This window comes from Uranotaenia lowii, chromosome 2 (genome assembly GCF_029784155.1).
Source record: "Uranotaenia lowii strain MFRU-FL chromosome 2, ASM2978415v1, whole genome shotgun sequence".
Taxonomy (NCBI): Eukaryota; Metazoa; Arthropoda; class Insecta; order Diptera; family Culicidae; genus Uranotaenia; species Uranotaenia lowii.
Window position 1 is genome coordinate 419,820,274 of NC_073692.1, and position 26,860 is coordinate 419,847,133.

The following is a 26,860-nucleotide window of genomic DNA, read 5'->3' on the forward strand; positions in this document are numbered from 1 at the left end:
GTGTCTTTTTTTATGATGATTTGTATTTATTGGCAGCACTATAATGGTTGGATTATTAACCACTCTATTTGGCCAATGGAAACGGTTCCATCAGTATCGGTTGAAATTGCATATGCCAATCATCAAGTTAATCCCACTTCATACCAGTGACTGTGTGGTTGTCAATATGTTCGAATTAATTTTTTAATTGAATATCATTAGTTGGTATTTATTACTGATTTCAATTACATCTCTTATAAGTCAACCGTATATGTCGAGAAAGTTCTCCGAACTGTATTGCACTATTTCCAATTTTCATTGGTTAAATAAAATATCATTCTCATTTCGACATTCCAGTTGTGACCGCAGCAACGGGAAGAACTCAATCGAAGCGAAACTTTTACTAATTTCCACGGCCGCATTTAAGCGGATCATTGAGCTTTACGATTAATAAATATCAACAAATGGGGAAAACTTGATGCTTCAAGTCGGCCCAATCTGTGCTCATATAAATTTTCGAAGCTTTGCACGTCGGACCGAAAACGAAAAAAAAAACAATCATCAATCGAACCGGAAATTCACATTTCATAAATACCGGCGCGGATTTACCTTTTATGCCGATCTCGGGGGAGCAATCCAGCCAGAGCGAATGAGAAATAGTGCAAGCGAAATGCCACACACTGCAAAATGAAGCTTGTTTCGGCAGCTGACATTGACGTTTAATTTTGCAAATTTTGAGTAATCGCGGCCCATCTGTTCAGGCCGATTTCGAGCCATCGGAATTGGTGTGTAGCCGGAATAACGGAACGAAACCCGACTTGATCTGATCGTTCAATCAGCACGAAGCTGCAGTTGCAATTTTTTTTTATTTGAAATTTGGAAATGCATTTTTCAGCACACCTGTGAGCCTGTCAATAAAATCTCGGAAGCGGCAAGTGGATTCGTTTTGTGCGAATTGTTTCTTAAAATAATTGATGAATTATTTTGACTGCTCCATTTTAATTTTTTCTCTAAAAAACAATAATTTCTTCAATTATTGGTTGCCATTTGAGACAAGTGTTAAATTCATAACAGTTTTGTCTGAGGCTTAATTGGCTTAATTGGTGAAGTTCCAGATAACTGACCTTATGCTTATACATAATACATCAACGATGGCATTTCAAATAAATCGATTTATCATAAATTTTATGACATGACAATTTTTAGGGGAGAAAAACTTATACCAAAATATTTTATTTTCATAAATTCCATTCACGCCTTATCGGTAAAAGAGTTATCTAATAAGGTTGAAAAGAAATGATGATTTATCAACCATTCCTGCAAACGGATTTATTGAACCCGCTAGTTGAATGCTTATATGAACAATTTTGCCCTTATCGTGAAAACAATCTTTCAGAAGGTTGCATTCAAGTTACAGACAGATTCCCCCTAGCGGAATTTATTTGAACTATACATGCGTCAACGGTAAATCTGCGCATGCGCTTGTTTGCAACAGCTTTATCTACAATGTTGCAAAAGGACAATTTTGACTGGGTGGTAGGACTTTATCCCTTCGTCGAGTTTTCAATTTGATAGCAATAGGATAAAGCTTTTCGGAGACTCTTTCCGAGGAAAATTTGCTTTATCCATCTTTCATTTGGATAAATATAAAAATATGTTTGAGATGTTCCTCACAGCGTTTAATGAATTGCACTTATGTCCACTACAGCGTTCATTACATTCAATAATAGAAATCTTAAACATAAAACCCGATTTAACACACTTTGCAGTGGATTGTAGCCTTTTCGACAGTCTGTAAATTATATGTGGATACCTATTAAACAAAAAAGTAAAAAAAAATAAGTTATCTTAGTTCTGAATTATCAAATTATGATTAAAGATATTCATTCGCAGTATATCAAAAATAATTTGAAAAAAATAAAAATTTCATATAGAATACAAGTTTTTGTTTACCATCTCTTTTTTTCAAAAAAAACCTTTACTTTCAATTTATTGGTGTGTTTGAAATCACATGATCCTGGTATATCATGTATGATACCGTTTCTATAAAAAAAAAATTTAAAATAGTATAATCACAAAGAACCTTTTAAGAAGTCACAGAAAATAGAAACGTTAAATAAAAAATTAAGAAAACAATAGCAAAAAATATGCAAAATAGATTATTTTGTCAATATTTTCAGTGTTGTCACTGAGGCATTTTTGCCAATTAGGTAAGTTTTCAATGTTGTGATTTTTGCCGATTTGGTATAAATTTAAAATTATGTCAATTTTAAACTTCTAAGAAAAAATTTCTCTTTTGGGATTAACATGATTTTTTGTTGAAATAAACAGAGTTGAGAAAATTTAAAACAAATAAAAAAAAATTACAAAATAAGCAAAATTGACAAAAACTCGAAAAAATTTCAAAATTGACTAAAAAGATTTGAAAAATAAATAACAATCAACTACCAAAATGAAATAAATAATTATAAATGACCAAACTGACCTTATTAACAAATATGACGAAATTGACAGAAATGATCTAATTGAAAAATTTGAAAAATTGACGAAATTAAAAAACATTAAAATAAAAGAAATTAGAAAAATACACAAATTGTTGAAAATAACAAAATTGACAATATTGAGAAGATAAAAAAAATGACAATGACAAAACTGAAAAAATCAATGAATTGCTAAATTTAACTAATTTGACAAAACCAACCAATTGAACAAAATTTTAAAAAAAGACAATTTTTAAACATTTGACAAAATTGGAAAAATTGACAAAATAAATGAAACTGACAAAATAAAAAGAATTGTCATTTTTGTCATTTTTGTCATTTTTGTCATTTTTGTCATTTTTGTCATTTTTGTCATTTTTGTCATTTTTGTCATTTTTGTCATTTTTGTAATTTTTGTCATTTTTGTCATTTTTGTAATTTTTGTCATTTTTGTCATTTTTGTAATTTTTGTAATTTTTGTCATTTTTGTCATTTTTGTCATTTTTGTCATTTTTGTCATTTTTGTCATTTTTGTCATTTTTGTCATTTTTGTCATTTTTGTCATTTTTGTCATTTTTGTCATTTTTGTCATTTTTGTCATTTTTGTCATTTTTGTCATTTTTGTCATTTTTGTCATTTTTGTCATTTTTGTCATTTTTGTCATTTTTGTCATTTTTGTCATTTTTGTCATTTTTGTCATTTTTGTCATTTTTGTCATTTTTGTCATTTTTGTCATTTTTGTCATTTTTGTCATTTTTGTCATTTTTGTCATTTTTGTCATTTTTGTCATTTTTGTCATTTTTGTCATTTTTGTCATTTTTGTCATTTTTGTCATTTTTGTCATTTTTGTCATTTTTGTCATTTTTGTCATTTTTGTCATTTTTGTCATTTTTGTCATTTTTGTCATTTTTGTCATTTTTGTCATTTTTGTCATTTTTGTCATTTTTGTCATTTTTGTCATTTTTGTCATTTTTGTCATTTTTGTCATTTTTGTCATTTTTGTCATTTTTGTCATTTTTGTCATTTTTGTCATTTTTGTCATTTTTGTCATTTTTGTCATTTTTGTCATTTTTGTCATTTTTGTCATTTTTGTCATTTTTGTCATTTTTGTCATTTTTGTCATTTTTGTCATTTTTGTCATTTTTGTCATTTTTGTTATTTTTGTCATTTTTGTCATTTTTGTCATTTTTGTCATTTTTGTCATTTTTGTCATTTTTGTCATTTTTGTCATTTTTGTCATTTTTGTCATTTTTGTCATTTTTGTCATTTTTGTCATTTTTGTCATTTTTGTCATTTTTGTCATTTTTGTCATTTTTGTCATTTTTGTCATTTTTGTCATTTTTGTCATTTTTGTCATTTTTGTCATTTTTGTCATTTTTGTCATTTTTGTCATTTTTGTCATTTTTGTCATTTTTGTCATTTTTGTCATTTTTGTCATTTTTGTCATTTTTGTCATTTTTGTCATTTTTGTCATTTTTGTCATTTTTGTCATTTTTGTCATTTTTGTCATTTTTGTCATTTTTGTCATTTTTGTCATTTTTGTCATTTTTGTCATTTTTGTCATTTTTGTCATTTTTGTCATTTTTGTCATTTTTGTCATTTTTTGTCATTTTTGTCATTTTTGTCATTTTTGTCATTTTTGTCATTTTTGTCATTTTTGTCATTTTTGTCATTTTTGTCATTTTTGTCATTTTTGTCATTTTTGTCATTTTTGTCATTTTTGTCATTTTTGTCATTTTTGTCATTTTTGTCATTTTTGTCATTTTTGTCATTTTTGTCATTTTTGTCATTTTTGTCATTTTTGTCATTTTTGTCATTTTTGTCATTTTTGTCATTTTTGTCATTTTTGTCATTTTTGTCATTTTTGTCATTTTTGTCATTTTTGTCATTTTTGTCATTTTTGTCATTTTTGTCATTTTTGTCATTTTTGTCATTTTTGTCATTTTTGTCATTTTTGTCATTTTTGTCATTTTTGTCATTTTTGTCATTTTTGTCATTTTTGTCATTTTTGTCATTTTTGTCATTTTTGTCATTTTTGTCATTTTTGTCATTTTTGTCATTTTTGTCATTTTTGTCATTTTTGTCATTTTTGTCATTTTTGTCATTTTTGTCATTTTTGTCAATTTTGTCAATTTTGTCAATTTTGTCAATTTTGTCAATTTTGTCAATTTTGTCAATTTTGTCAATTTTGTCAATTTTGTCAATTTTGTCAATTTTGTCAATTTTGTCAATTTTGTCAATTTTGTCAATTTTGTCAATTTTGTCAATTTTGTCAATTTTGTCAATTTTGTCAATTTTGTCAATTTTGTCAATTTTGTCAATTTTGTCAATTTTGTCAATTCTGTCAATTCTGTCAATTTTGTCAATTTTGTCAATTTTGTCAATTTTGTCAATTTTGTCAATTTTGTCAATTTTATCAATTTTGTCAATTTTGTCAATTTTGTCAATTTTGTCGATTTTGTCAATTTTGTCAATTTCATCAATTTTGTCAATTTTGTCAATTTTGTCAATTTTGTCAATTTTGTCAATTTTGTCAATTTTGTCAATTTTGTCAATTTTGTCAATTTTGTCAATTTTGTCAATTTTGTCAATTTTGTCAATTTTGTCAATTTTGTCAATTTTGTCAATTTTGTCAATTTTGTCAATTTTGTCAATTTTGTCAATTTTGTCAATTTTGTCAATTTTGTCAATTTTGTCAATTTTGTCAATTTTGTCAATTTTGTCAATTTTGTCAATTTTGTCAATTTTGTCAATTTTGTCAATTTTGTCAATTTTGTCAATTTTGTCAATTTTGTCAATTTTGTCAATTTTGTCAATTTTGTCAATTTTGTCAATTTTGTCAATTTTGTCAATTTTGTCAATTTTGTCAGTTTTGTCAATTTTGTCAATTTTGTCAATTTTGTCAATTTTGTCAATCTTGTCAATTTTGTCAATTTTATCAATTTTATCAATTTTGTCAATTTTGTCAATTTTGTCAATTTTGTCAATTTTGTCAATTTTGTCAATTTTGTCAATTTTGTCAATTTTGTCAATTTTGTCAATTTTGTCAATTTTGTCAATTTTGTCAATTTTGTCAATTTTGTCAATTTTGTCAATTTTGTCAATTTTGTCAATTTTGTCAATTTTGTCAATTTTGTCAATTTTGTCAATTTTGTCAATTTTGTCAATTTTGTCAATTTTGTCAATTTTGTCAATTTTGTCAATTTTGTCAATTTTGTCAATTTTGTCAATTTTGTCAATTTTGTCAATTTTGTCAATTTTGACAATTTTGTCAATTTTGTCAATTTTGTCAATTTTGTCAATTTTGTCAATTTGTCAATTTTGTCAATTTTGTCATTTTTGTCATTTTTGTCATTTTTGTCAATTTTGTCAATTTTGTCATTTTTGTCATTTTTGTCAATTTTGTCAATTTTGTCAATTTTGTCAATTTTGTCATTTTTGTCAGAGAACCTGAAAAATTGTTGATGCTGATTTTGACACTTTTGATAAGATTTCATATGTTTAACTTGCCAAATTTGGTCTTGATGACTATTTTCAAAATGTAAAATGTTCAATAAATAAATTTTAAAGAATTTGAGTATTTTTCACACGAAGTTGACACAGGCTTTGGCTTTCGGTCTTTTTAGGATTTTATGAAGGAAGAACAATAATATATTTTTAGAAACAATTTTATTTACAAACGAATTTCAGCTGTTTTAACCGTTTCTTCGTTTAATCTGAGCGTATTCTCAGTGTCCAATTTGCGACTGACTTAAGAAAAGGCTCTGTTCTGAGTGCCTACAATTTCGTTTCGATTTCGGTCACATCAATCCAATCCATTCCGGTACCCACATAGCACATTCACGTAACTTACATATGAAGGTTGCTCTTTAATCGTTCTGTACATTTAGCTCCAAGACATTTCTTATACACACACTTTTATTTCCCGTAGGTTATAATTGAAGATGGGTGCTTATTCTTCAACGTTTCAACATATCATAACCTCATGTTAGTTCGTGATTGTTTTTGAAGTTCCTAAAATTGAATTTGGGAACCGAATTTGAATTTGAGTTTTTAATTTTTCCTGTTCGTTTCTCTATTCGTTTGATATTCGTAGCAATATTGAAGGTGCTTCAATAGGCATCAGGGAACGAACTTTCTTCTGGGAGAAAGTTTACATTTGATCGCCAATTAACGCGGTATAGCTCATACGTAGGAAAATCAAACAAGACGCGAGTTACTTTGCGTTGTTAGAACTATTTTACAACCTTGTTTAAAATGCATCAAACTAGGAGGGAAGTTCAAATTTACATTCCTAGCAGCACAGTAAGTCTTCAATTGGTTTCTCTTTTTAATAATTTTGCTAGTATTTACAGATATTTCCAATTCCAATTTTTTTCTTGGGTATTCGTGTTACTATTATGTCGTGAAATTGGTAAACTAAAAGTTTTTCAGTTGATTGTATAATCGAGCTCATTAATTCTATTTTTTTTTTTGTTTTCTCGATCTCTGATAAATTGCTCTTTTGTATTGAGAATGATGATTATCTGATTTTCTTGAAAAACACTATGCAATTCTAGAAACGAAAGAAACTTGAAGCATTTCATTGTTAATAAACAATAAGGGGAAGTTTTTAAGGATCGATAACTTCGATTGATAAGCTTAGGTACATAATGGTGGAGTAAACATACATTTTGTTTACAAACAAATTTGGGTTCTAGGAATTTTCTGCGAACTACTAACTTAAAACAAAAATAAACTATTTGAAGGAGATTGAATCCAACGAAAAAAAAAATCAAATTGCAAAATTTGTAGGTATCAATATTTTTCTACATTTATTGATTTATTCGAGGAGACTTTTTACCAGTGTTACTTACTTCAATTCGTTCTTATCTACTGAGAATCACATTATTATTTGACGATTCGAGAAAGGGAATGACCAACTTCCATTTATTTGCGTTTTGAATTTTTATTTTATTTTAATTATTTAGCTCTAGTTCGGTCAAACTCTGCAAACTTTCTCGGGTTTTTCAAGTCTATTTTGTTCTGGTCTTACAGCTAAACTCTGATTTGTTTTGCGGCAATGTTACCGGATCTAATATCAAATCAGTATATCATTCCTTCGGATTCTGGTTTCTTTTTTAGTTTGTATGTACAACTCTTATTTTATGTTGAATCAGGTTTCTGTATTTGAATTATCTGTGAGGTGGAAGATTTTTTCGACGCTTCAGAGAGAAAGGTGCTATGATTGATATTTTTTTTTTATTTCAAAGAAATTTTTTACTGATTTTCGTGGAAGATTGGTTGAATGATGAAGTGATTTGGAATATGGAAAATTGTAATTTTTTATTTATTGACTAATGACTAAATTGCCTCACACATTCAAGTAACATTCTGCTGAGCTTAGCCTAGGAATCAGTTTAATCCTAAATATATGGTACATTACGTAGCTACTAAAACCTAAACCTTTCGCTTAACGGTCTAAGATACTTAAAACGTATATCAGTTACTGGGATTCTTTCGTTTCTGATGATTAGTCCAGAATATTTACAGCAGCATTGCCATGCGGTTGAAAAGTTTTCGAATCAAGCCGATCTCTCATCTTACCATAGGATAGATTCATTTCAATCGAGAATTTTGCGCATTTATCTCTCCATATCCGAATCCATTTTTCACAACCTTAATTTTCGTTCGCTGGAGATTCGAAATGTACATTCGGGTTATGTTGCTATTCTAAGTCGGAAAGATTTTTAGAATATTTCATTTTGTTTTATAATTTAAAAAATCAATTGTTATACCTGAATTTAAAAATAACGATAGCGAATGGCGGAATACAAATTGTACACGATATTCTGAGGTTTACATGAAACAAATGTGTTTGATAAAGCTATTTTATTCCATATTTTGCTTCAATCCCAATACAAAGTTTATAATCGACGTAACATATTTGATTCCATTTCCCAATTTTTTTTTCAGTATAAATAGACTTTTAAATTCAATAGAAATTACTTTTTTTCAACTGTATGATTCAATCAGAACTTTTAATTTATCAAAAGTAGTAGAAAAAGCTTAAAGTGGTTGTCCTCAATCCGATGTTGATCCTTAATACTGATCATGATACCTTATCTCAGACTTTGGATATTTATTAAAAATTCGGATCCTAGATTCTAGCTCTGTATACCGATCCCAGATCTTGGATCATGATTCCAAATCCTGGATCATGATTCCAAATCCTGGATCGTGATCTTAAGTCTTGAACCTTGATAATATGTAAAATTTCCATCCTGGATCGTAACGTTAATCCTGATTCCTGAGCTCTATCATGGTACCAGATTTCACATTCTGATCCTCAATCTGATTACAATCTGTTATCTTGGATCCTGATCTTGGAACCTGGCCTTTGATCTGGATCTTTAACGTAAACCTTTATACTGTATCCTTATTCTTGGTACTGGACCGTGATCGCGATTTTTTTTGCTTATACTGATTTCTGAAACAGAATCCAAATGCTGATCTCTGATTTTAATCCTTACCAATTTTTTCATAATTACCGTCAATTGGAGGATCATAATGTTATCATTTTTTTATGACAAAATGGCCATGACTAAGGTTGCCAGATTGCCCGGTTTTATCCGAATTTGCCTGGATATTTAATGAAAGCCCGGATTTTTCCCGGAATGGTTTTCTTTATTTGCCAAAACAAACAACAACAAAAAAACAAATTTTGATGCAAAATTTTTTATTTATGCACCGAAACGAAATTTCTTGAGCAAGTTTCATAAAAATTATCATGAAGAGATTTTTAAAAGCCTAAAGTACGATTTAAAAACTGCCAATGAAACAAACAATGTTTTCTTGTTTTGTGTTGAGTAATTCCTGGGTTTTAGCCATGACATATTTTCTTACATCGCGAGATAATTTTTTAGAGTTTTAGATTCTCATAGAATATTTAAAAAATCGAGCAATAGATGAACAAATTTTAACATTTTTCGATGCTTTAAAAAACTTTACTAAGTATGAAGAATTGACTTAATGACTTAATCAGCTACAAAGTTTATATTGCTTAATTTTCCCATACTAATAATGTTGATGATAAAAAAGTTTTTCGAACAGTCATCAATTTTTTTAAAACATTTTCAAAATTCAGTTACCAGTCTTGGATAAAATGCATCAACATGCAAATCAAAGATTCTCCTTTTAAAACACGTTTACGTTTGCTGAAAAATGATTGTTTCCCATCACGTGTTTTTTTAATTTCAAAATGTCATCCATCCAAACATTAATTTTTATGATTTCAGCAAATAGAAAATTTGAGGCTGGGTCATTCGGCCGAAAGTCATGAGGCCGAAAGCCATTCGGCCGAAGGTCATTTGGCCGATGGACGTTAGGCCGAATGGGTTATCTGGCCGAATAGGCCACTAGGCCGAATGGGTTATTCGGCCGACGGTTAACCAGCCGAAGCTGTTAGGCCGAAAAGACGCCAGGCCGAAAGGATGTTCGGCCAAATGGTCACTAGGCCGAATGATCATCAGGCCGAAAGGTCATAAGGCCGAATGGTTATTAGGCCGAATGGTCATCAGGCCGAATGGTCGTTAGGCCGAATGGTCATTTGGCCGAATGGTCATTTGGCCGAATGGTCATTAGGCCGAATGGTCATTAGGCCGAATGGTCACTAGGCCGAATGGTCACTACGCCGAATGGTCACTAGGCCGAATGGTCCTTAGGCCGAATGGTCATAATGCCGAACGGTCATTTGGCCGAATGGTCATTAGGCCGAATGGTCATTTGGCCGAATAATCACTAGGCCGAATGGTCACTAGGCAAAATGGTCGTTAGGCCGAATGTATGCCAGGCCGATAAGACATATCAACGCTTGTTTGCATGTTGGGGCAAATGACAGTTAGGGCGAATGGACAATAGGTCAAATTTTCGTAAGGCCGAATGGTCATCAGGTCGAATGGTTGTAAGACCGAATGGACGATAGGCCGAATGGTTGCAAAGCCGAATGGTTGAATCCGACCTTGCATCCATTCTGCCTGATGACTATTCGGCCCAATGACCATTCGGCCTTATGAACACTCGGCCTTTCGCCCATTCGGCCAAACTACTATTCGCTCAAAATACAAAAAAGCGTTAATATGTTTTATCGGCCTGGCATTCATTCGGCCTTACGACCATTCGGCCTAACGATCTTTCGGCCTTGCGACCATTCGGCCTTGCGACCATTCGGCCTTGCGACCATTCGGCCTTGCACCATTCGGCCTTGCGACCATTCGGCCTTGCGACCATTCGGCCTTGTGACCATTCGGCCTTACGATCATTCGGCCTTACGACTATTCGGCCTTACAACCATTCGCCCTAATGACCATTCGGCCTAATGATCATTCGGCCTAATGACCATTCGGCCAAATGACCATTCGGCCGTATGGCCATTCGGCCGTACGACCATTCGGCCTAGCGACCATTCAGCCTATCGTCCATTCGGCCTGATGACCATTCGGCCTGATAAAATTCGGCCAAATAACCTTCGGCCTAATGTCCCATTCGGCCTATTGTCTTATTCGTCCGAACATCCTTCGACCTTTTAACCCATTTGGCCTAGCGACCTTCGGCCTAACATCTTTCGGCCTACCGGCCTTCGGCCGAATGTCCGAGCCCCAGAAATTTTTATAGTATTTTTTACCCCTTTATGTATGCAGCAACCTTATCCTTTTTCATTGAAAACATCATTGACAGAAAATTACTGCAATTAGTGCTTCATGCGTTAATTAATATTTTTTTTTAAATTTACAATCGTTTTCATTTGATTTATCATTAGAAACAAAGTTTTTCGCGACTTGTTCGTTTCTCTTTGTAGGGTAAAAGTTGCTATACTTTGTAAATTAAAAAATGTCTGGTGGAACCAATAGTTTCTCCGACTACGTCAAATTGTTGTTCCATCAACCTTGAAAATTTTGATGTGCAAGCAGTATGATTATCTTTGGACATTGACCGTATTTCTTTAGTCCTCAATTCTGCGGATTTTTTTTTTCCAAAATTAAAATGTGGATTCTGATCTCGAATTCTGAATGCATTTAGCTTTATACCGCATACCGGTTCTGATCCCGCATTTTAAATTTCACTTTAAGCTCTTGATATCTGATTCTAAAACCCAAGTAAATTCCCTGATTTCAAAATCCTAGCCCCTCATTCCGGATTCTGATCTTAATATCGTATTTTGAATAAAGGTTGCGAAATCACAGAAAAATCTTTAATTTTACAGAGAGTTATAGACTACAGAATTTCGAAAATATTCAAAGAAAACCGTCATAGAATTTCGGGGAAAAATCACAGAAATTCTAATTTTCTTTCCTAACAAAAACACAGAAGTTTATGCAACTTTGTTCTGGATTCTGATCCTCTACCCTTATTCATAATCAAACATTTAAGCTGAACTCAGTACCTGATCTTTATCTCAGATTGAGATTTTTAGTTCTTATTTTGATGCAGGACTTTGATTCTGACATCATATCCTGATGTTGATTACTATCCTCAATCTGGTTGCCTTATTAGGTCCTGATCCCAGACCCGATTCCAAGATTCTAATCATGTTTCCGGATCCCGATCCTAGATCCTGGTCCTGGATCCTGTTTCTGCATCCTAGTTCTGATCCTGGATCCTGATATTTATCTCTGATCATAGATTATGACCCTGAAAAAGATCTCAGATTCTGATCCTAATCCTGGTTTCTGATCTCAGGTTCTGTATCTTAGAACCTCTTCCTTAATCCTGATTTGATTCTTTAATATGTTTTCTTCATAATTCTGATTCTAGATTTAAGCTCTTGTTTCTGATTCCAGATTCAGAGCCTAATCCTAGACTATTATCTTAATGTTGGACTCGAATCCCAAAACAGGTCCTAGTTTAGGATCCTTGTCCCGGATTCGGATTCTGGATCCTGATACTCATACGTTACTAATCTTCATGAACAGTTTCCAAATAAGTGAATCATGATTGGTGAGAGGATTATTTGGTTACTTACTGATAGGCTAGGTTAAGGTTGTCCGAATATTTAAAATAAAATTTGAGAAAAGTCCGTTCCAATCCGGTTGCCGCATTTCATTGGAAAAGCCCAGATTTTGTCCGAGTTTATTCTCATTCTCATTCTTAAACTAAAAAAAACAAATTGTTTTTTGAAATTATTTTTTTATACGCCAAAATTACATTTCTTGATCAAGTTTTATAAAAAAAATCATGATTTAAAATCTGCTGATAAATTTTAATAAAACCATTTTTTTCAAGTTATTTTTCTTGATTTTTGATGATTTTGATGAGGAATTCCTAAGCTTTGACCAAATTGGCCCGGGTACCGTAAACTGGGGGAACTTTGGTCACTTTTTTCATTCATTTTTGAATATTTTGGAAGGGGTTGCTTTTTGGTAATGGTAGTTTAATTATAAAATTAGTAACAGTTTTTTTGTTAAGACTAAAATGATTTTTCAACCTTTTTTAAAAAAACATTTAAATTAATAGATGGACAATATTGCTGCATACATCTAGGGGTAAAAATCATACACATTTCTCAATTTTTTTGGCCTTAAAAACGAATGAAGTTTTGCCTTCGTGCAGTTCCCTAGGTCCTCGCACTGTTTCCATGATCTTTTTATCTTCAAATTTAACCATTTGATAGGGTTTTCTCCATTTTTACTATAAAACAACCCATTTGCTCTCCTGATCAGGAGAGATGTTTGTTTGTGAGCCTTCGAAAAACCAGATATTTTAGGATTTTAAAATAACATTTTAAATAATTCAAAAACTCTGATCAAAGTTCCCCCAGTTTACGGTATTGCCCGGATTTTAGTCGACCATTTAAAAATCAAATATTTTACCGGCCAGGATATTTACTGAAAAAAATTCTTAAGGATTCGCATTTTAGTGACTCAAAATGCACTCAGAGAATTGTACCCTTTTAGTGTTACCGTAAGACGTAATTTCAACTCAACATTTATATACTGAGCTGTTTTTTCACCCATCAATACTTTCTCGAAACATAAATTGCAACAGTTAACAAACCATTCTGAATATTTTCAGCAAATGGAAGAAAAAACGCTGAAGTCATCAATTACAGAATTTCGTTTTGAGCTAAAACCGGACTGACAAATGTATCTCATTTGTTGAATCTTAGAACAAATGAGAAGATTTTCAACTACTCAGTCCACCTCGTCACTCCCAGCTCAGCCAACATTGGGATCAACGGGATGGATTTCGAAAAACGAGACGTCATTGTCACTTGACCTGAACGTAATTTCCTTCCAATTTCGTCTATCCCTGCAACTTTTGGCAGCAGCGGTGTATTGTTTGTGAAAATTTTCGAAATCTCACTTCCGCTTTCATCCAAGTTTTTTTTTGAGATTTTCTTTCGATTTTTTTTCCGTTTTGCTCTACCGACTTCGGGAGTCAAAGGTAATCCCAGCGCCTATAGGGCTGGTGGAATGATGGAGACGCATCTTTCCGTTCGATTTATTTCCGCCACGCTTCAGTAACAAATGACAGCCACTTTTTCTTCACTTTTCACTTTCCATCCCCTGGAAGCCACATGGAAGCCGGACAGTGTGTAAAGTGGCAACATCAGCAAATCTCTTTGGCTTTTACTGTAATGGAGACAATTCTGCTAAGGATCCGGTAGTTTCTCTTTAGCCGATGTTTTCTCATCCCATTCCCACTCCCAATCTGCTCGAAGAGCAGCTGATGGTGCTCGAATCAGCAGTGTAATTTAAAATAATATTCCCAGTAAATGTAAAAGTTTTCCCCTTGGCTCCGGCTATCTGACTCTTTAATGTTGACCCGTTTTTTTTAAATCGAAAAGACTTACTCAGAAGAAGGATGAGCAGCAAAACAAAATCTCTACTGGAGGGTTCATCATAATATCGTGTACTTTCCCGTTCAACCATTCGTCATACTTTCCGAAGGATTTCCTTTGCTTTCTATCGAATTATTTTTTCTTGTTGCTTTTTCTCGACCCGATTCGTCCACTTCGTTTGCGCTTTCAACAACTGATTGTCTTAATTAAAATTAATTTCGCCTCATTACGATTATAATTCATACGGTTTGCCTTTCAGGGATTGGATTTGAGGGTAGTACACTCGGTGTGTCAATGTGAAGATTCCTTGGTAATTTTAATGATGACTCAAACAGTTGATCACTTATATTTATTTTCAAAAAACCCTCACGCTTGACACACCGCCATTCCTGCCCAAGAAACATCTCAACCACTTTTCAACAACAAATGATGACACTCATTCACTCACTCGCATTCAATATTTTTCATGATTTCATTCATTCCACATTCTTATCAGTTGTTTTATTTCAGAGGGATTTGCAGACACTATACATTGCTAGGATTTTAAATGTTTCTTAAGATTTGCTAGTCAGTTTTTTTATTCCTTTTTTATGTTTTAAATTGTGTTATCCCTATTGGTTGGATTTCTGCTGCTGCTACTGATGATTTATTTCAGGGTCGTCCTGCTCTACTATAACACTTAATATCACCAGAGTGTTTCGTTCGTGTTCGTCTTAACCGAAAGTCTTTTAAAACTCTCCACCACACTTCTTCGCCAAACTGTCCTCTTCCTTACCGCATACCATCCCACAATAAAAATCAGTGCTATGCCCACGTCCTAGCGGTTGAACGCAAAGTAGTAGAAATCCTGGGACTTCGGCGTGGGCTACACCGAAGTCTCCAGCTCCTGTCAACAGAAGCTATCCTTGCAGGGGTCCAGATAGATCGGAGTCAAGGCATGACTGCTGCCCATGTGATGGTGCGGATTTCCATGCCCGTAACTTGGATGATGAGGATACCTTCCATTGGCCTCCAGATGGCCCTGCTGAAACTGGTGCTTCTTCTCGACTCGCTTTCTTCGTGCACATGCCGTCAATCCGGCCGCCAGCGACAGGAACAGCGTTAACGTAGCTGCAGCTATTCCTACGTGAAGTGGAGACAGCGGCAATCGGCTGTCACACTCCGAAGAACTTTCATCTTGTCCCGATGGACAGTGAATTTTTCCATCGCACCACAACTCCGCTGGTATACAAGCCTGCAGCTCTTGGCATTTGTATGGGCAATCATTACCCGGGTAGATCTCCATCCAGGAGAACTTGTACTCATTGCCATCGATATCCCTCGGCTTCCGGGAGCTTTTGAACTCGATTATCAGACTCTTAGAGATTTCCAAAGCGCTAAACCCAAATGCATTGTCCCAACCATCAGAGAACGCCACCACATCCGGTCCCGATGGACACAAATCCCTCGAACTTTTCGGATTATTCGTTGAATACACCGTTATACGTGCATCGGTCGGACAGGGAGGTGCTGAGTGAAGCAAAGGTGGCATCCAGAATCCCTTCATTTTTAGCACCAAATAGCTTCCATCGGTTTCAGGTTCCAACAGCCAAGGTTGGATCAACGCAGGGCAAGCAGTCGGCTTCAACAGCGCATCACCACTACGTCCACGAAGTCTTCGCTCGCTCCAATCGGTTTCGCAACCATCCTTTTCGAACTCATACCTACCCTCGAAGTAAAAGTCTCTAAAATCTTGATCCACCTCCATCTGCATTGCGGTGAATCTAACCTCTACAATACTCGCCGCCAGTGGAGCCAAATTGATTGATGCTGGGACGTCCGAGCATAGACAATCCCGGGGCAATGGAGGAATGTCAGTCCAGGGTACTTCGCTAATACGTAAATCGGATACCGGCCCATTTTGGTGGTTGCAGTGCCAACGGCCTGATCGGTTCTGGATGTTCTGACAAGAGCGACCTCCGAATCGTGCTCGGGTTATCGAAAGTCTGTTGAAGAAAGATTAAAAAATTATTTAAAAAAAATATATTCATACATTTACATACATACAAGATTTTAAGAAAAATATCGAATCTTTTGGAACATCATGTACAAATGGACTTCAAAGACCAAATAAAATTTATGCGGACTAATGCTAAAAATACTGGATGAAATGACATCTTTTTTTCTGTTGGGGAGAGAGTCCAATACGACATTTTAGTTGATCTAAACGCATTTCACTAATGCTAATACATACCGCCAACCTTCATCATACTATGTGTGCCAGGTTACTTCACATTGGTTTGGTTCTTCGTTTGGTTTGGTCAATTCGTCTATTGAGAACAATAGCGATTGATTGTTGATGACAGTTGGTGATGATGTACACTAGACCGCTGCAAGCTTTGTATAAAAATTTCAAATTCTTAAATTTTTATACCTCCCATAACTTTTTTTGGTTGTTTTAGCTGTCATAAATAGCAATAAAAATTTTGGAAGCGATCCATCCAGTTCTGAATTAGTGCATCGAGTTTTAATTTTGTATGGAAATTTGTATAGGAAATCAAAATTTTTCATCCAAAAATCGCCGGAGCTGTACTGAAAGTTCCAAAAAATATAACATTGAATGAAAAATATTTCTTGATTTATGCAGTACAGTTCATGTGAACAAATCACAAACCTAACTTTTATCCCAGGAAAGATATTCGATATTATACAAAATTTTTGTTTTAAAAATTATTTTTTGTTAACTTAGCGTTTTTGACTGCTTGTTCGAAGGCTGTGAAACCGTAGGATAAGTATTAAAAATCTCAAAAAACTGCTTTGCATAGCCAGGAAATTTATTGATTTGTATAACATTTGCAAAAACATTTCATGAAATTATTAAAAGCTCTAGCAAGCAAAGTCGACTATTTTTAAATACTTTTCAATAGATTCAGATTTTTTATTTTGAAACAATAATAACTTTTTTCATGAAATTCTTAGCTGCTTGTCATGCAAGCAAAAAATGGAGCTTAAGAATAGTCAAAACCAAAAATTAAAGATCGACTGCATTTCAAGCTTATTTGAATTTTCTGGATGATTTAATGTGCATTTCCATACAAAATTGAAACGCGTTACGCTAACTCAGGAATCAACCAAATCATCTCAAATTTGACACTGATGCTTGGTGACCCAAAAGGCATCGAAAAAACATATGGGACCAAGAAGTCATTTTTTGCAGCGGTCTAATGTACACCGTACAAACTGTAAATCAAACCTATTCAAACTGTTGTTAACAGTAACACTGCAGTGTTGGCAGTTAAGAATGAGTAGATTTATCGGATGACTCATTCAGAAATAAGTACTTCCTCGGATAGGGAAGATAAGTGGAGAGTGCGACGATAGCAATCGCTAATGAATTTTGTAGTTAAGTAATGACTAGACTGACGAAACATGAATAAAGATAACTTTATTCCACCACTGAAACCTGCGTTTTTCATCACGTTCAAATGAGGTACGCCCATACGGGACGACAAGCGTTAGACAAGCGTTAGTATGTCTTATTAGCCTAACATTCATTCGGCTTAGTGACCATCCGGCCTAATGATCATTCGGCCTAACAACCGTTCGGCCAAAAAATATTCGGTCAAATAACCTTTGACCAAATGTCCCATTCGGCCTATTTTCTTATTCGGTCGGACAACCTTGGGCCTGTTAACCCATTTGGCTTAACGACCTTCAGCCTAACATTTATAAGCCTGACAGCCTTCGGCCAAATGTCCATGTCCCAAAAGAACGAACGAACCGTGACTCGCTCGAACCACTGTGTCGAAACCGACTTACTATTTTTTTTCCATCGCACGCATCAACTGAGTACCGAACCTCCGTTCATAAAATTAATTTGTAAACTAAATCATCTTCTTTTCCTTTCAATGCGTGTCGCTCTCTATTTTCAAAATTTCTTCACAAAATTTTCCTCTCAAGTCTCAAGAGCGAAATTGCGTATTGATTTTGGTTACTCGCGGATCGCTGGTAACAGAGAAAGATTTGATTCCGAATCCGTAAACGCTCCTTTAATCCGTTCGAAGTATGTGGGACGTTTTAGAATCCTACGATAACAATTCTAATAATAGTAACGTGAACAAATTAGGGAAGATAGCATTTTCAGCTTACGTTTAGTGACCTTTCTCTTTCATTCCTCCTGTCTAGATTCCAGCCTTTGCACTTGCTATGACGCTTCACCTTTTAATTAATTGGTACAATTTCACAATCAATTCTATAGGTTCTCAACTACTTTCTCACTTGCTCGATGATGCCTACTCCAAATTGTACAGTTTCGCACTTCCGGACAACTTAGGCCTTAGCTTGCATAAGCAACCCCACTGGCACTTGCGTACTTATTCGGTTAAGTTATTTGCCTATTTAGATTAAGTATCTTTAAGTTAAATTTCAAAACTAAATTACTTCTTAAGGCTATGATCATTTAGTATCCGGGCACTTTATTTCGGTGATAGCTACGTTAATTGAGCTCAGATATGCAAGACTTTAGTAGCGTTTTGTTGGTTATGAAAAGGACTATCTTGCCTATTTTTGATAGATTTTTAAGTTAACGTGTGTTTGAGATATTTACGATGCAAAAAAATATGGTAAAATTAATTTCGCACAAATTTGCTCCTTTTACACATTTTGCGCTTCGAAAATTCTTCATTGTTGACATGAAAGCTTATGAACTGTTGATTTTTTCTGATTTTACCAAATGGTTAAGAAGTATAAGAAGTCACTCTAGGATCCACACGAAGTTCAAACCAACCATCGGAGTGCAAACCTTGATCTTAAATATGGAAAAAAGTCTATGGTTATTGGGGATAACTGAATGCAGACTCCTTAAATAATGCAAAAAATCCATTTTCGGCAGGCAAAAAGTGTTGCCTGACTAGTAGAAATCAAGTAAATAACTAATAATGATCAGTTCCAAAGATCGCAATCTGTGCAACCGGTTTTAACGCAATATGACAGATGTGTTCTGATAGATAAAAAAAATGTTAAAACCGGATTTAAGAGATCAAATTTTTCGAGATGCCTACTCATGAAAAGGTTCCAATCAGATTCCAATTGCTTTTTCCAGGTGAGTTTGTGTAAAATATCATGATTTTGCAAAGGTTTTACTTCTGTGGAAAAAAAAATATAAATCAATACATGACTGAAAAAAGTGTGCAAAGATAAAAAAAGAGATTTTATGAAAAAGTTAGAGTATTTCTTGAAATCATTGATAAATATTTTTTTTTATATTTTTACATTAAATGTGATATTAACACCTTCATTTCCTCCATAGAAAGTTTTTCGATCAAATGAATAGTTTTTAAAATACACACGTTTGTAACTGCCCGGATACTAAATGATCATAGCCTTACACTCGAAACCTCACCTAAGCACGTAATTTTGAAGTAGGTGTTTTTTTTTTAATAGAGCCTTAACGCAGAATTAAGCAACTGTTCAAACATCACTATAATTCAACTTTCAAGGATGATTCTTTTTGGTTTACTTTTTGTCTACATTTTGCTTCTAGCCTTTCCGCTTAATTTCAGCTTTCTTTTCTGACTCTCTCATCGACCCAATTAGAGAACTGTCATCTATACGAGTGCGTTTAAAGCTGTCGGCCCGTTCAGAGACACTCCCCCCCCCCCCCCCTCCCAGGTTTCAGACTCCGTCTCTGAGTCTGCAAATTCTTTCTTAGCTCGCATGTCTAGCGCTGGAACATTAACAGCTGGTCTCTCGTACACGCCTTTCGCCGTCTTAATTTTCACGATACGCGCCCGCCCGTCTCGGTTTACCATTCGAATGGTAGCGATAGCGCAGGCGTCGAGTTCGGCTCATAGCTTGATGCCGTGGAAACTGCCAACCAACCAGTGGTTTCGAGTGAGCGCAGGAACGGCTTCGTCCTTGATCGGTACATAGGTGAGAGGCTTTGCGTTGAGAATGCCTCCGACTCCGACCGAGGCACTCCTAAGTTCCTCCTCCTTAGGGCGATATGGTGACTGTAACTCCGCTAAGGTCTGCTTGACGGACTGTACAACTTGTTCCCAGTTCCCCCCCTCCCCCCATATGGGGAGCTGCTGGTATATTGAAACACCCGGTGGTGGACTCCAAACCTAACTTCTGGACCATCTTGTGCTGGTATACAGCTTGCTGTGCCTCCTTCAACGCTCGATCGATGCCAACAAAATTGGTTTTCAAATTGCTGTCGCTGCACAAGTTTGAGGTTAAAGAGCTAGGTAATGGTAAGTACACCCTGAGGATAGAAAGACAAAACAGAGGACCCCCCTATCTCTTCTCAACTTTACTCCCTAAAGCCACTTCCCTTTTTTCAAAAGGTCGATATTACCGTGTGCGAACAGTCGAGTCGATGATGTGACTGATGAAGCCACAGGTGGACCATCACCCGCAGGAGAACGCGTTCAGGCAGTTGCCTTCGATTCGCCACTCGGGTATTGCATGCCGCTTTCAAGCTCCTCCCAAGCGTGCGATTCTGTCTTTTGGTCGCAAGAGCGCTAAGCGCTTCTCCAGTCGACGCTCCACTGTAGATTGTCCATCCTAAATCGGTCTTAACAGCGATCGGCTGACCAGGCTTACCTTCTTGACTTTCCCTGACAAGTGTCATGTTTGCATGTTGCACACCGATAAGTAGACGAGGCTGGATACTGTGATACGACTCCAGGGGAATCCCTCGCAGATAAGAGTTTTCAGCCTGAAGTTGTTTCGCGTCGAGTGTCAGCTGACAATCTGGCTATTATCTTCAACACGGTGTGTGTCTCCAGTCCATTTGAGACTCAATGGACAAGATTTTCCAGCCAGGTTGGTCCATAAGTGTCAGCGAGGATCCGTCATCCAAGAAAACGTAGCAATGGATCACAATCCCGTTCCCATACACCACGACTGGAACATAGCGAAACAGGACAGCGCTAGACCCGGACAGGTGAGTGTGGCAAGACCGCTCTTCCCGATGCTCGTTGTCTCCAGCCTTGATGGGCGCGGACTCTGGGTTTGGCTGCATGGGCGCGGACTCTGGATTTAGCTGCTTGTGCAGCAATGGGTGATGTTTGCATGTACATCCGTTGACTCCGCAGTTCCTGGACACACATTCCCCTCTCTGGCGTTTCAGGCATTTCCGGCACATCTTGCCTTCACGCGTTATTGCCCACCGTTCATCGTACGACAGCTCTCGAAATCCTTGGCAGTTCGCGAGAGATGCACAAGATGTGGGGTAGGGTCTTCTTGCACCGGCTGATGATGTGCTACCTCCTGGAAAATAAGTGCGGTACTCCTCCTGGTGCTCAACGTGAGCATTCACGTATGCCTGAGCTCTCCTGCGAGGCTCCTGGTTGTGTGACGATACTTTGGTCTGACGTGGCTTCGAAACCAGACAGGCGTCTTCACCTATCTCGTAGATCCACTCGCTGAAATTCTTCAGGTTACCTACCTACCTAAGGGTCCGGCACCGATTGACCGACGCATAGGGCTGAGATAAAAGATCTCCTCTGCTGGCGATCCGGAGCCAGCGTCTTCACTTGCTGCCAGCCAAGGTTCTCGTCAACTGTGCGAATTTCATCGGCTAGACTACGCCGCCACGAGCTTCTGGGCGTGCCTCTTCTTCGATGCCCATCTGGATTCCAGTCAAGCGCCTCTCTGCAAATCTCGTTTTCATCTCTTCGCAGCGTGTGCCCAATCCATCTCCACTTACGTTCCCGAATCTCGATGTCCAGCGCCTTTTGATGACACCGGCCATGAAGTTTCACGTTTGACATCCAATTTCCAGGCCACCAAGCGCGGATGATGTTCAAGATTCACAAAAACTTGCAGTTTTCGCGTCGTCGCCGCATATGTGCCCCAAGTTTCACACCCGTACAACATTACGGATTTGACGTTTGAGTTGAAAATTCAGATCTTAGTTCTTAGAGAGATCTGGCGTGAGTGCCAGATAATTCGGAGACTCGCAAAAGCAAACCGGGCCTTTCCGATCCGGGTTTCGATGTCCTTCTTGGTACCACAATCAGGTGTTATCTGGCTACCAAGATACTGGAAGCACTCCACTGTCTCAACCTGTTGTCCAGCTACCACGAAATTGGAGGTCATCGAGTTTGCTCTGCATGTCTTGTTGTGTTTGGGCGAGCAAAACAATATCGTTTGCCAGGTCAAGGTCGTTCAGTTGCTCAATTGCTGAAGGATTCCACGGCAATCCTCGGTTTGGTCTACAGTCAATCGATCCAGTCAAGATGTCATCCATTACGATGAGGAAAAGCAGCGGTGACAAAATACATCCTTGTCTCACTCCAGCAGTTACCGGGATAGGTTCGGACAAGACACCGTCGTGCAAGACTTTGCACGAAAATTCCTCGTACTGTGCTTCGATGAGATGGACTAGTTTCTCTTCAGGTTGACCTTCCGAATACTTCTGGAGTGTTTTGCCCACTGTAGTTACATTGGTCCCAGAAGTTTGGAAACCAGCGAGTTCAGCAACGAAGCATCCTGCTTGAGCTCCTTCCGACCAGAGGCTTAGATCGTCACCGTCAGGTTTTGGACGTCCATCTTTTATGGCTCTGCTTGAATGAGAGCAAATTCGGTGTGAGTAAAATCGGCTGGGATTGAAATTTTATGTACAGTCCGGCATGATGTATGGTGCTGCCTGTACAAATTAAAGGACATTTTATCAGTCCAAGCCGGGGTAACAGTGTTATTTTTGTTTAAGTTGCTGTTTTTGCCTGTCATCGTTTGTGTTCGCGCAAAATATGCTTGTAACGAGTGTAGGCTAGCATAGAATCAAACAGTTGTCGTGGCGTTTGCACACGCCATTTGTGTAATGTATGGCGGTCTTTTGTTTCGAAAGAATGCACGGATCTCCACTCTCTGTTCATGCATTTTACAGCAGTTAAGGTTTCACGATTCGTTCGTTCTTTTTGAAAAATTGGTTCCAAAGAGCGGCTCTTGAGCACTCGCTTTTCTGGGCAAATGCTGCTGAAGGGATGATCGGGACACGGGATAAAGTGTCGCGAGAGCAATCGAGGTGTCGAGGCCGTTCCACCCGAAATTTCTTTGACAAATTTCGTTACCAATACAAGAATGATGAAAGAGGATTTAAAAAAAAATCAATCGTTCTCGCCAGATAAAGCTTGGCAACAATAAGAGGCCACGTAAGCCCAAATAATGAAAATTTTATGATTGGTGTAATCATTATTTTGTCCTGGTTTTCAACAAAACACCAGCAGCCTCTGTTTTTGGATTGATCTGTTTTGAAGTTTATTTTAACGAATCCGGATCAGCCGACAGAAGTCGCTTCTGCCCTACAGAAAGCTGATTCGTGAGCGCTAACGGGGCCAAATTAAAAAAAAATTCTGTAATATAACTTTGATGGACAAAAGAATGTTTTGGTAGATCAAAGATGGTGTCCTCACAACATACTACGAACTACGACTTACCAAACGAAATGTTGGCATATTTCTTATGAAATTTAAAGCATAAGCCGAAGATTGCCATAGACGTGGTCTTGGTCTTCTTTTTATAAACATTCATAAATTTGACCAATCGTTAAGTATGACGAAAACCGTGAGCCATCAGTTGAAAATCTTAAATTTGTCATCGAAATGTTCAGATTATAAGATTTAAAGGGTGTCCCAAATCATATTTCAACACAGAAGCTACGTTGTAAAAAAATACCTAGTAGACCGATTCTTTTCAAACTTTCGTAAATAAGACGCAGCTCTGCTCAAAAGATTTTGAACAACATACAGAAACCCATTTTTTCAGCATTTCTTCCTCTAAAATGACTTTTTTGAGATGTTCATTGAGTAGCACAGAAGATTTTAATGGGCCTTAGTTCCGGTGCGTTCGAGGCATATATTTCTAGGATACAAAAATTACTTCTTTGGCTTCACATCACTTCCTTTGAACAGTGAACGAAAGAAAATAGCCATAAAATCTACTTCTATTGAATATTGTGGAAAAATTCTAGTTCTAACAGTTGTTTGCTCAGGTTTTGTACTAGGAAAGAAGCCGGAGTTCAACTTTTCTCGATTGGTTTTGAAAAAATTCAGAGTTGTGTAACGATATTTAACTTTTTTTGGGTTACGCAGATTTTGTTATATAAGTTTCAAAATTAATAAGCCTACAAATATTAACCCTTCGTTTCATGATTTTTTATTTTTCCTAAAAAATCATTTTAAACAGTTGAAAATGATGAGAACATCAAGAAAAAAAATTAAAATAAAATACGATTTTTCCATTTTTTCATACATTAATTGTTGCAAATTTGTTACTTTATGAAACGAAGGGTTAAGTTTAAATCATTGAAAAAGAAATGAACTCATTTAAAATCCATAGATTCTCATGGTTTCTGGACTTTCTTTAATGGAAGCTTACCATTCAATGACATCATGATCATCTCATCATATAAGATTCAAACATTAATAAGATTTATGAAGCAATTATTTCTTACCTGACACTTTCCCCGATTCCAGCCTCGAATCTTATCGTGCAGGATATGTTGGGTGATCCTCCTCTTCCATATAGGAAAACATTCGATGGTGATCGGAAGATTCCTCGGGAAGCGGATGATGATCGAAAAACTCGGTCACAAGATTTCGGATGAAATTGTACCAAAGCGGCCGGTTCTGGCATTGCCGAAGGTGCCACCAATGGTTCCAAGGGAGCTCCACCAAGCGAATTGTCAACGAATTCGTAACGCAGTTTGAAGGCCGATGCTGGACCGTATAGCCTTGCGGTTCCAATAGGACTAGGTCGATACTCAATAGTCAAATCTGATCCTGTTGACAGGTAGCTCTCTGTTGTAAGAAAAAAGAAACTCTCAATAATATGAAAATCATATTATAATTATAAGAAACATACCTTGCGTAGAACACGGTCGGGTTCCTTTGGAAACCAACGACCTAGAACAAAGACGGGGAACCTCTTCTCGGCAAATCTGTTCAATCAAACTTGCGTTTCGACTGTATTCCGGATTAGAACCTGAAAAAACTAAGAATCGGTACAAGTCCTCAATACACAACTAAGACCACACCGAATGTGTCACACTTACCGTAAGGCCTGGACGAGACAGACCATCGTCCATCCCAAATGCGCAGCTGAGTAACGCATTCGGCTGGAGACTCGAAACCTGTTGGATCAATGGCCGAGTGATATTTGATGAACGATATCCAGACTGTTTCGTGGCGCCGCCCCTGGAAGTGATAGATACAGGAACTTTCCGGGGGCAGGGTATGCTGTGGACTTTCCAGTTCACCAGTTTGGCTCTCGAAGGCGCTAATCGAAAACTCGCAACGCCCTGGCTGACGTATGTAGGATTGAGAGTTCGAGTTCACATAGAGAATCTGTTGATCCAAAATAGTTATTTAAACAATCCTTAAAAATTAATTTTCCGGAAAACTTACATGAACCTCCAGCTCAAATCCAGGCAAAAACGTTATCGGATTTGGGTGAAACGGAACATCGTAGGGGGAAGTTCGAAATTGAACCATCATGTCCGATCCACTCGATACGATGTCCGGTAGCACATCGCCCCCGCAAATTCGACCGATTTCCGGAGCCTCCAGAGCCTTTCCATCGTGTATCGTGAGATAGTCCTGTTCAATGTCACACTGCTCCCAACTCCTGCAAAGGAATGAATAAAATGGAAAAAAATAAGAATTTAGTCAAGTGTAAAATATTACTGTGAACAAAAATAAAATTTTCTGGAAAATCTTTCAAGTGTGTTCAATTGATTCCATCTACTTTGAGCAAATTTCTACCAACGACGTAAGGAATACCAATCAGTTAAAGTTTTGAAATCCGAAAATTCATTTGAAGATTGAATACCCTCCAATGTTCGTTTCCTGCAGGAGTGAACATTTGAAAATTTCTTTCGGAAACAAAGTTTCTCCGGTTTAAGTATGCGAATGATGACGAGGTGGGTGAGCCAATGCACCTTCCGGTGGGGGTGAACATTTTCCGAACATGTACCAAAGGAAAAAAAATTCTCCAATAATAATTTACAAGTTGAGCTTCGAGTATGTGAATGGGGTTCACGGAACACACAGCGCCGATGTTCCCATTGAACTCTCGGGAAAAGAAACACAGAGAGATAAATCTATTGAAATCGATTCAGCTTCGCCATTTTTTTTTTTCATATCTTTGTTTCGCTCGGTGGACAGAAAAATTTCCAAACTGATGGAGGTACGAAGGGAGTTCGTCCCATTCCACCATGCGGCTGGTGAAACATAACTTTAGTGCCCAGGTGTTCAATTGGTTTGTAGCAATTCACGTGAAACAGTTCCAGCGCTTTGCTGCATGTGGCCAATGTTTAAAGTTTTTTATTCTTTCGATTGGTATGTATTTTTTACGATTATGTGGATTATTTACAAAAATATTCAAATTTGATTTGTACATTGATGATTATTTATATTCTTTTTTTATTGAACCACCACAAATAAAGGAGTATAACTCTAATCCTTTGGTTTGAGCTATAAAAGGTTGTTAACAAACGTATCCTATTACGCGTTTTTTAACTCGACTATCAACATGAACGATTCGAAAAAAAAAAACATTAAAAAACTAATATAGTCATACTACAAAATCTATTGTC

The 26,860-nt window shown here is 36.3% G+C and overlaps 1 protein-coding gene across 2 annotated transcripts in view; it reads right to left on the reverse strand.

Annotated features, from left to right (window-relative positions):
- Nucleotides 1-6,109: 6,109 nt before the first annotated feature.
- The window catches only part of LOC129740978 (uncharacterized), a 284,659-nt gene continuing 263,908 nt past the window's right edge, over nucleotides 6,110-26,860 (reverse strand). Inside the window, exons 7-11 of one of the 2 annotated variants that reach the window (XM_055732644.1) lie at nucleotides 25,671-25,890; nucleotides 25,319-25,610; nucleotides 25,129-25,248; nucleotides 24,719-25,064; nucleotides 6,110-16,262 (exon numbers count right to left, since the gene is read on the reverse strand). In XM_055732644.1, the coding sequence (XP_055588619.1) occupies nucleotides 15,167-16,262; nucleotides 24,719-25,064; nucleotides 25,129-25,248; nucleotides 25,319-25,610; nucleotides 25,671-25,890 (2,074 nt within the window). In that variant the 3' untranslated portion in view covers nucleotides 6,110-15,166. Of the gene's footprint in view, nucleotides 16,263-24,718; nucleotides 25,065-25,128; nucleotides 25,258-25,318; nucleotides 25,611-25,670; nucleotides 25,891-26,860 lie in introns of both variants that reach the window. The other variant, XM_055732643.1, reaches the window with a different exon arrangement.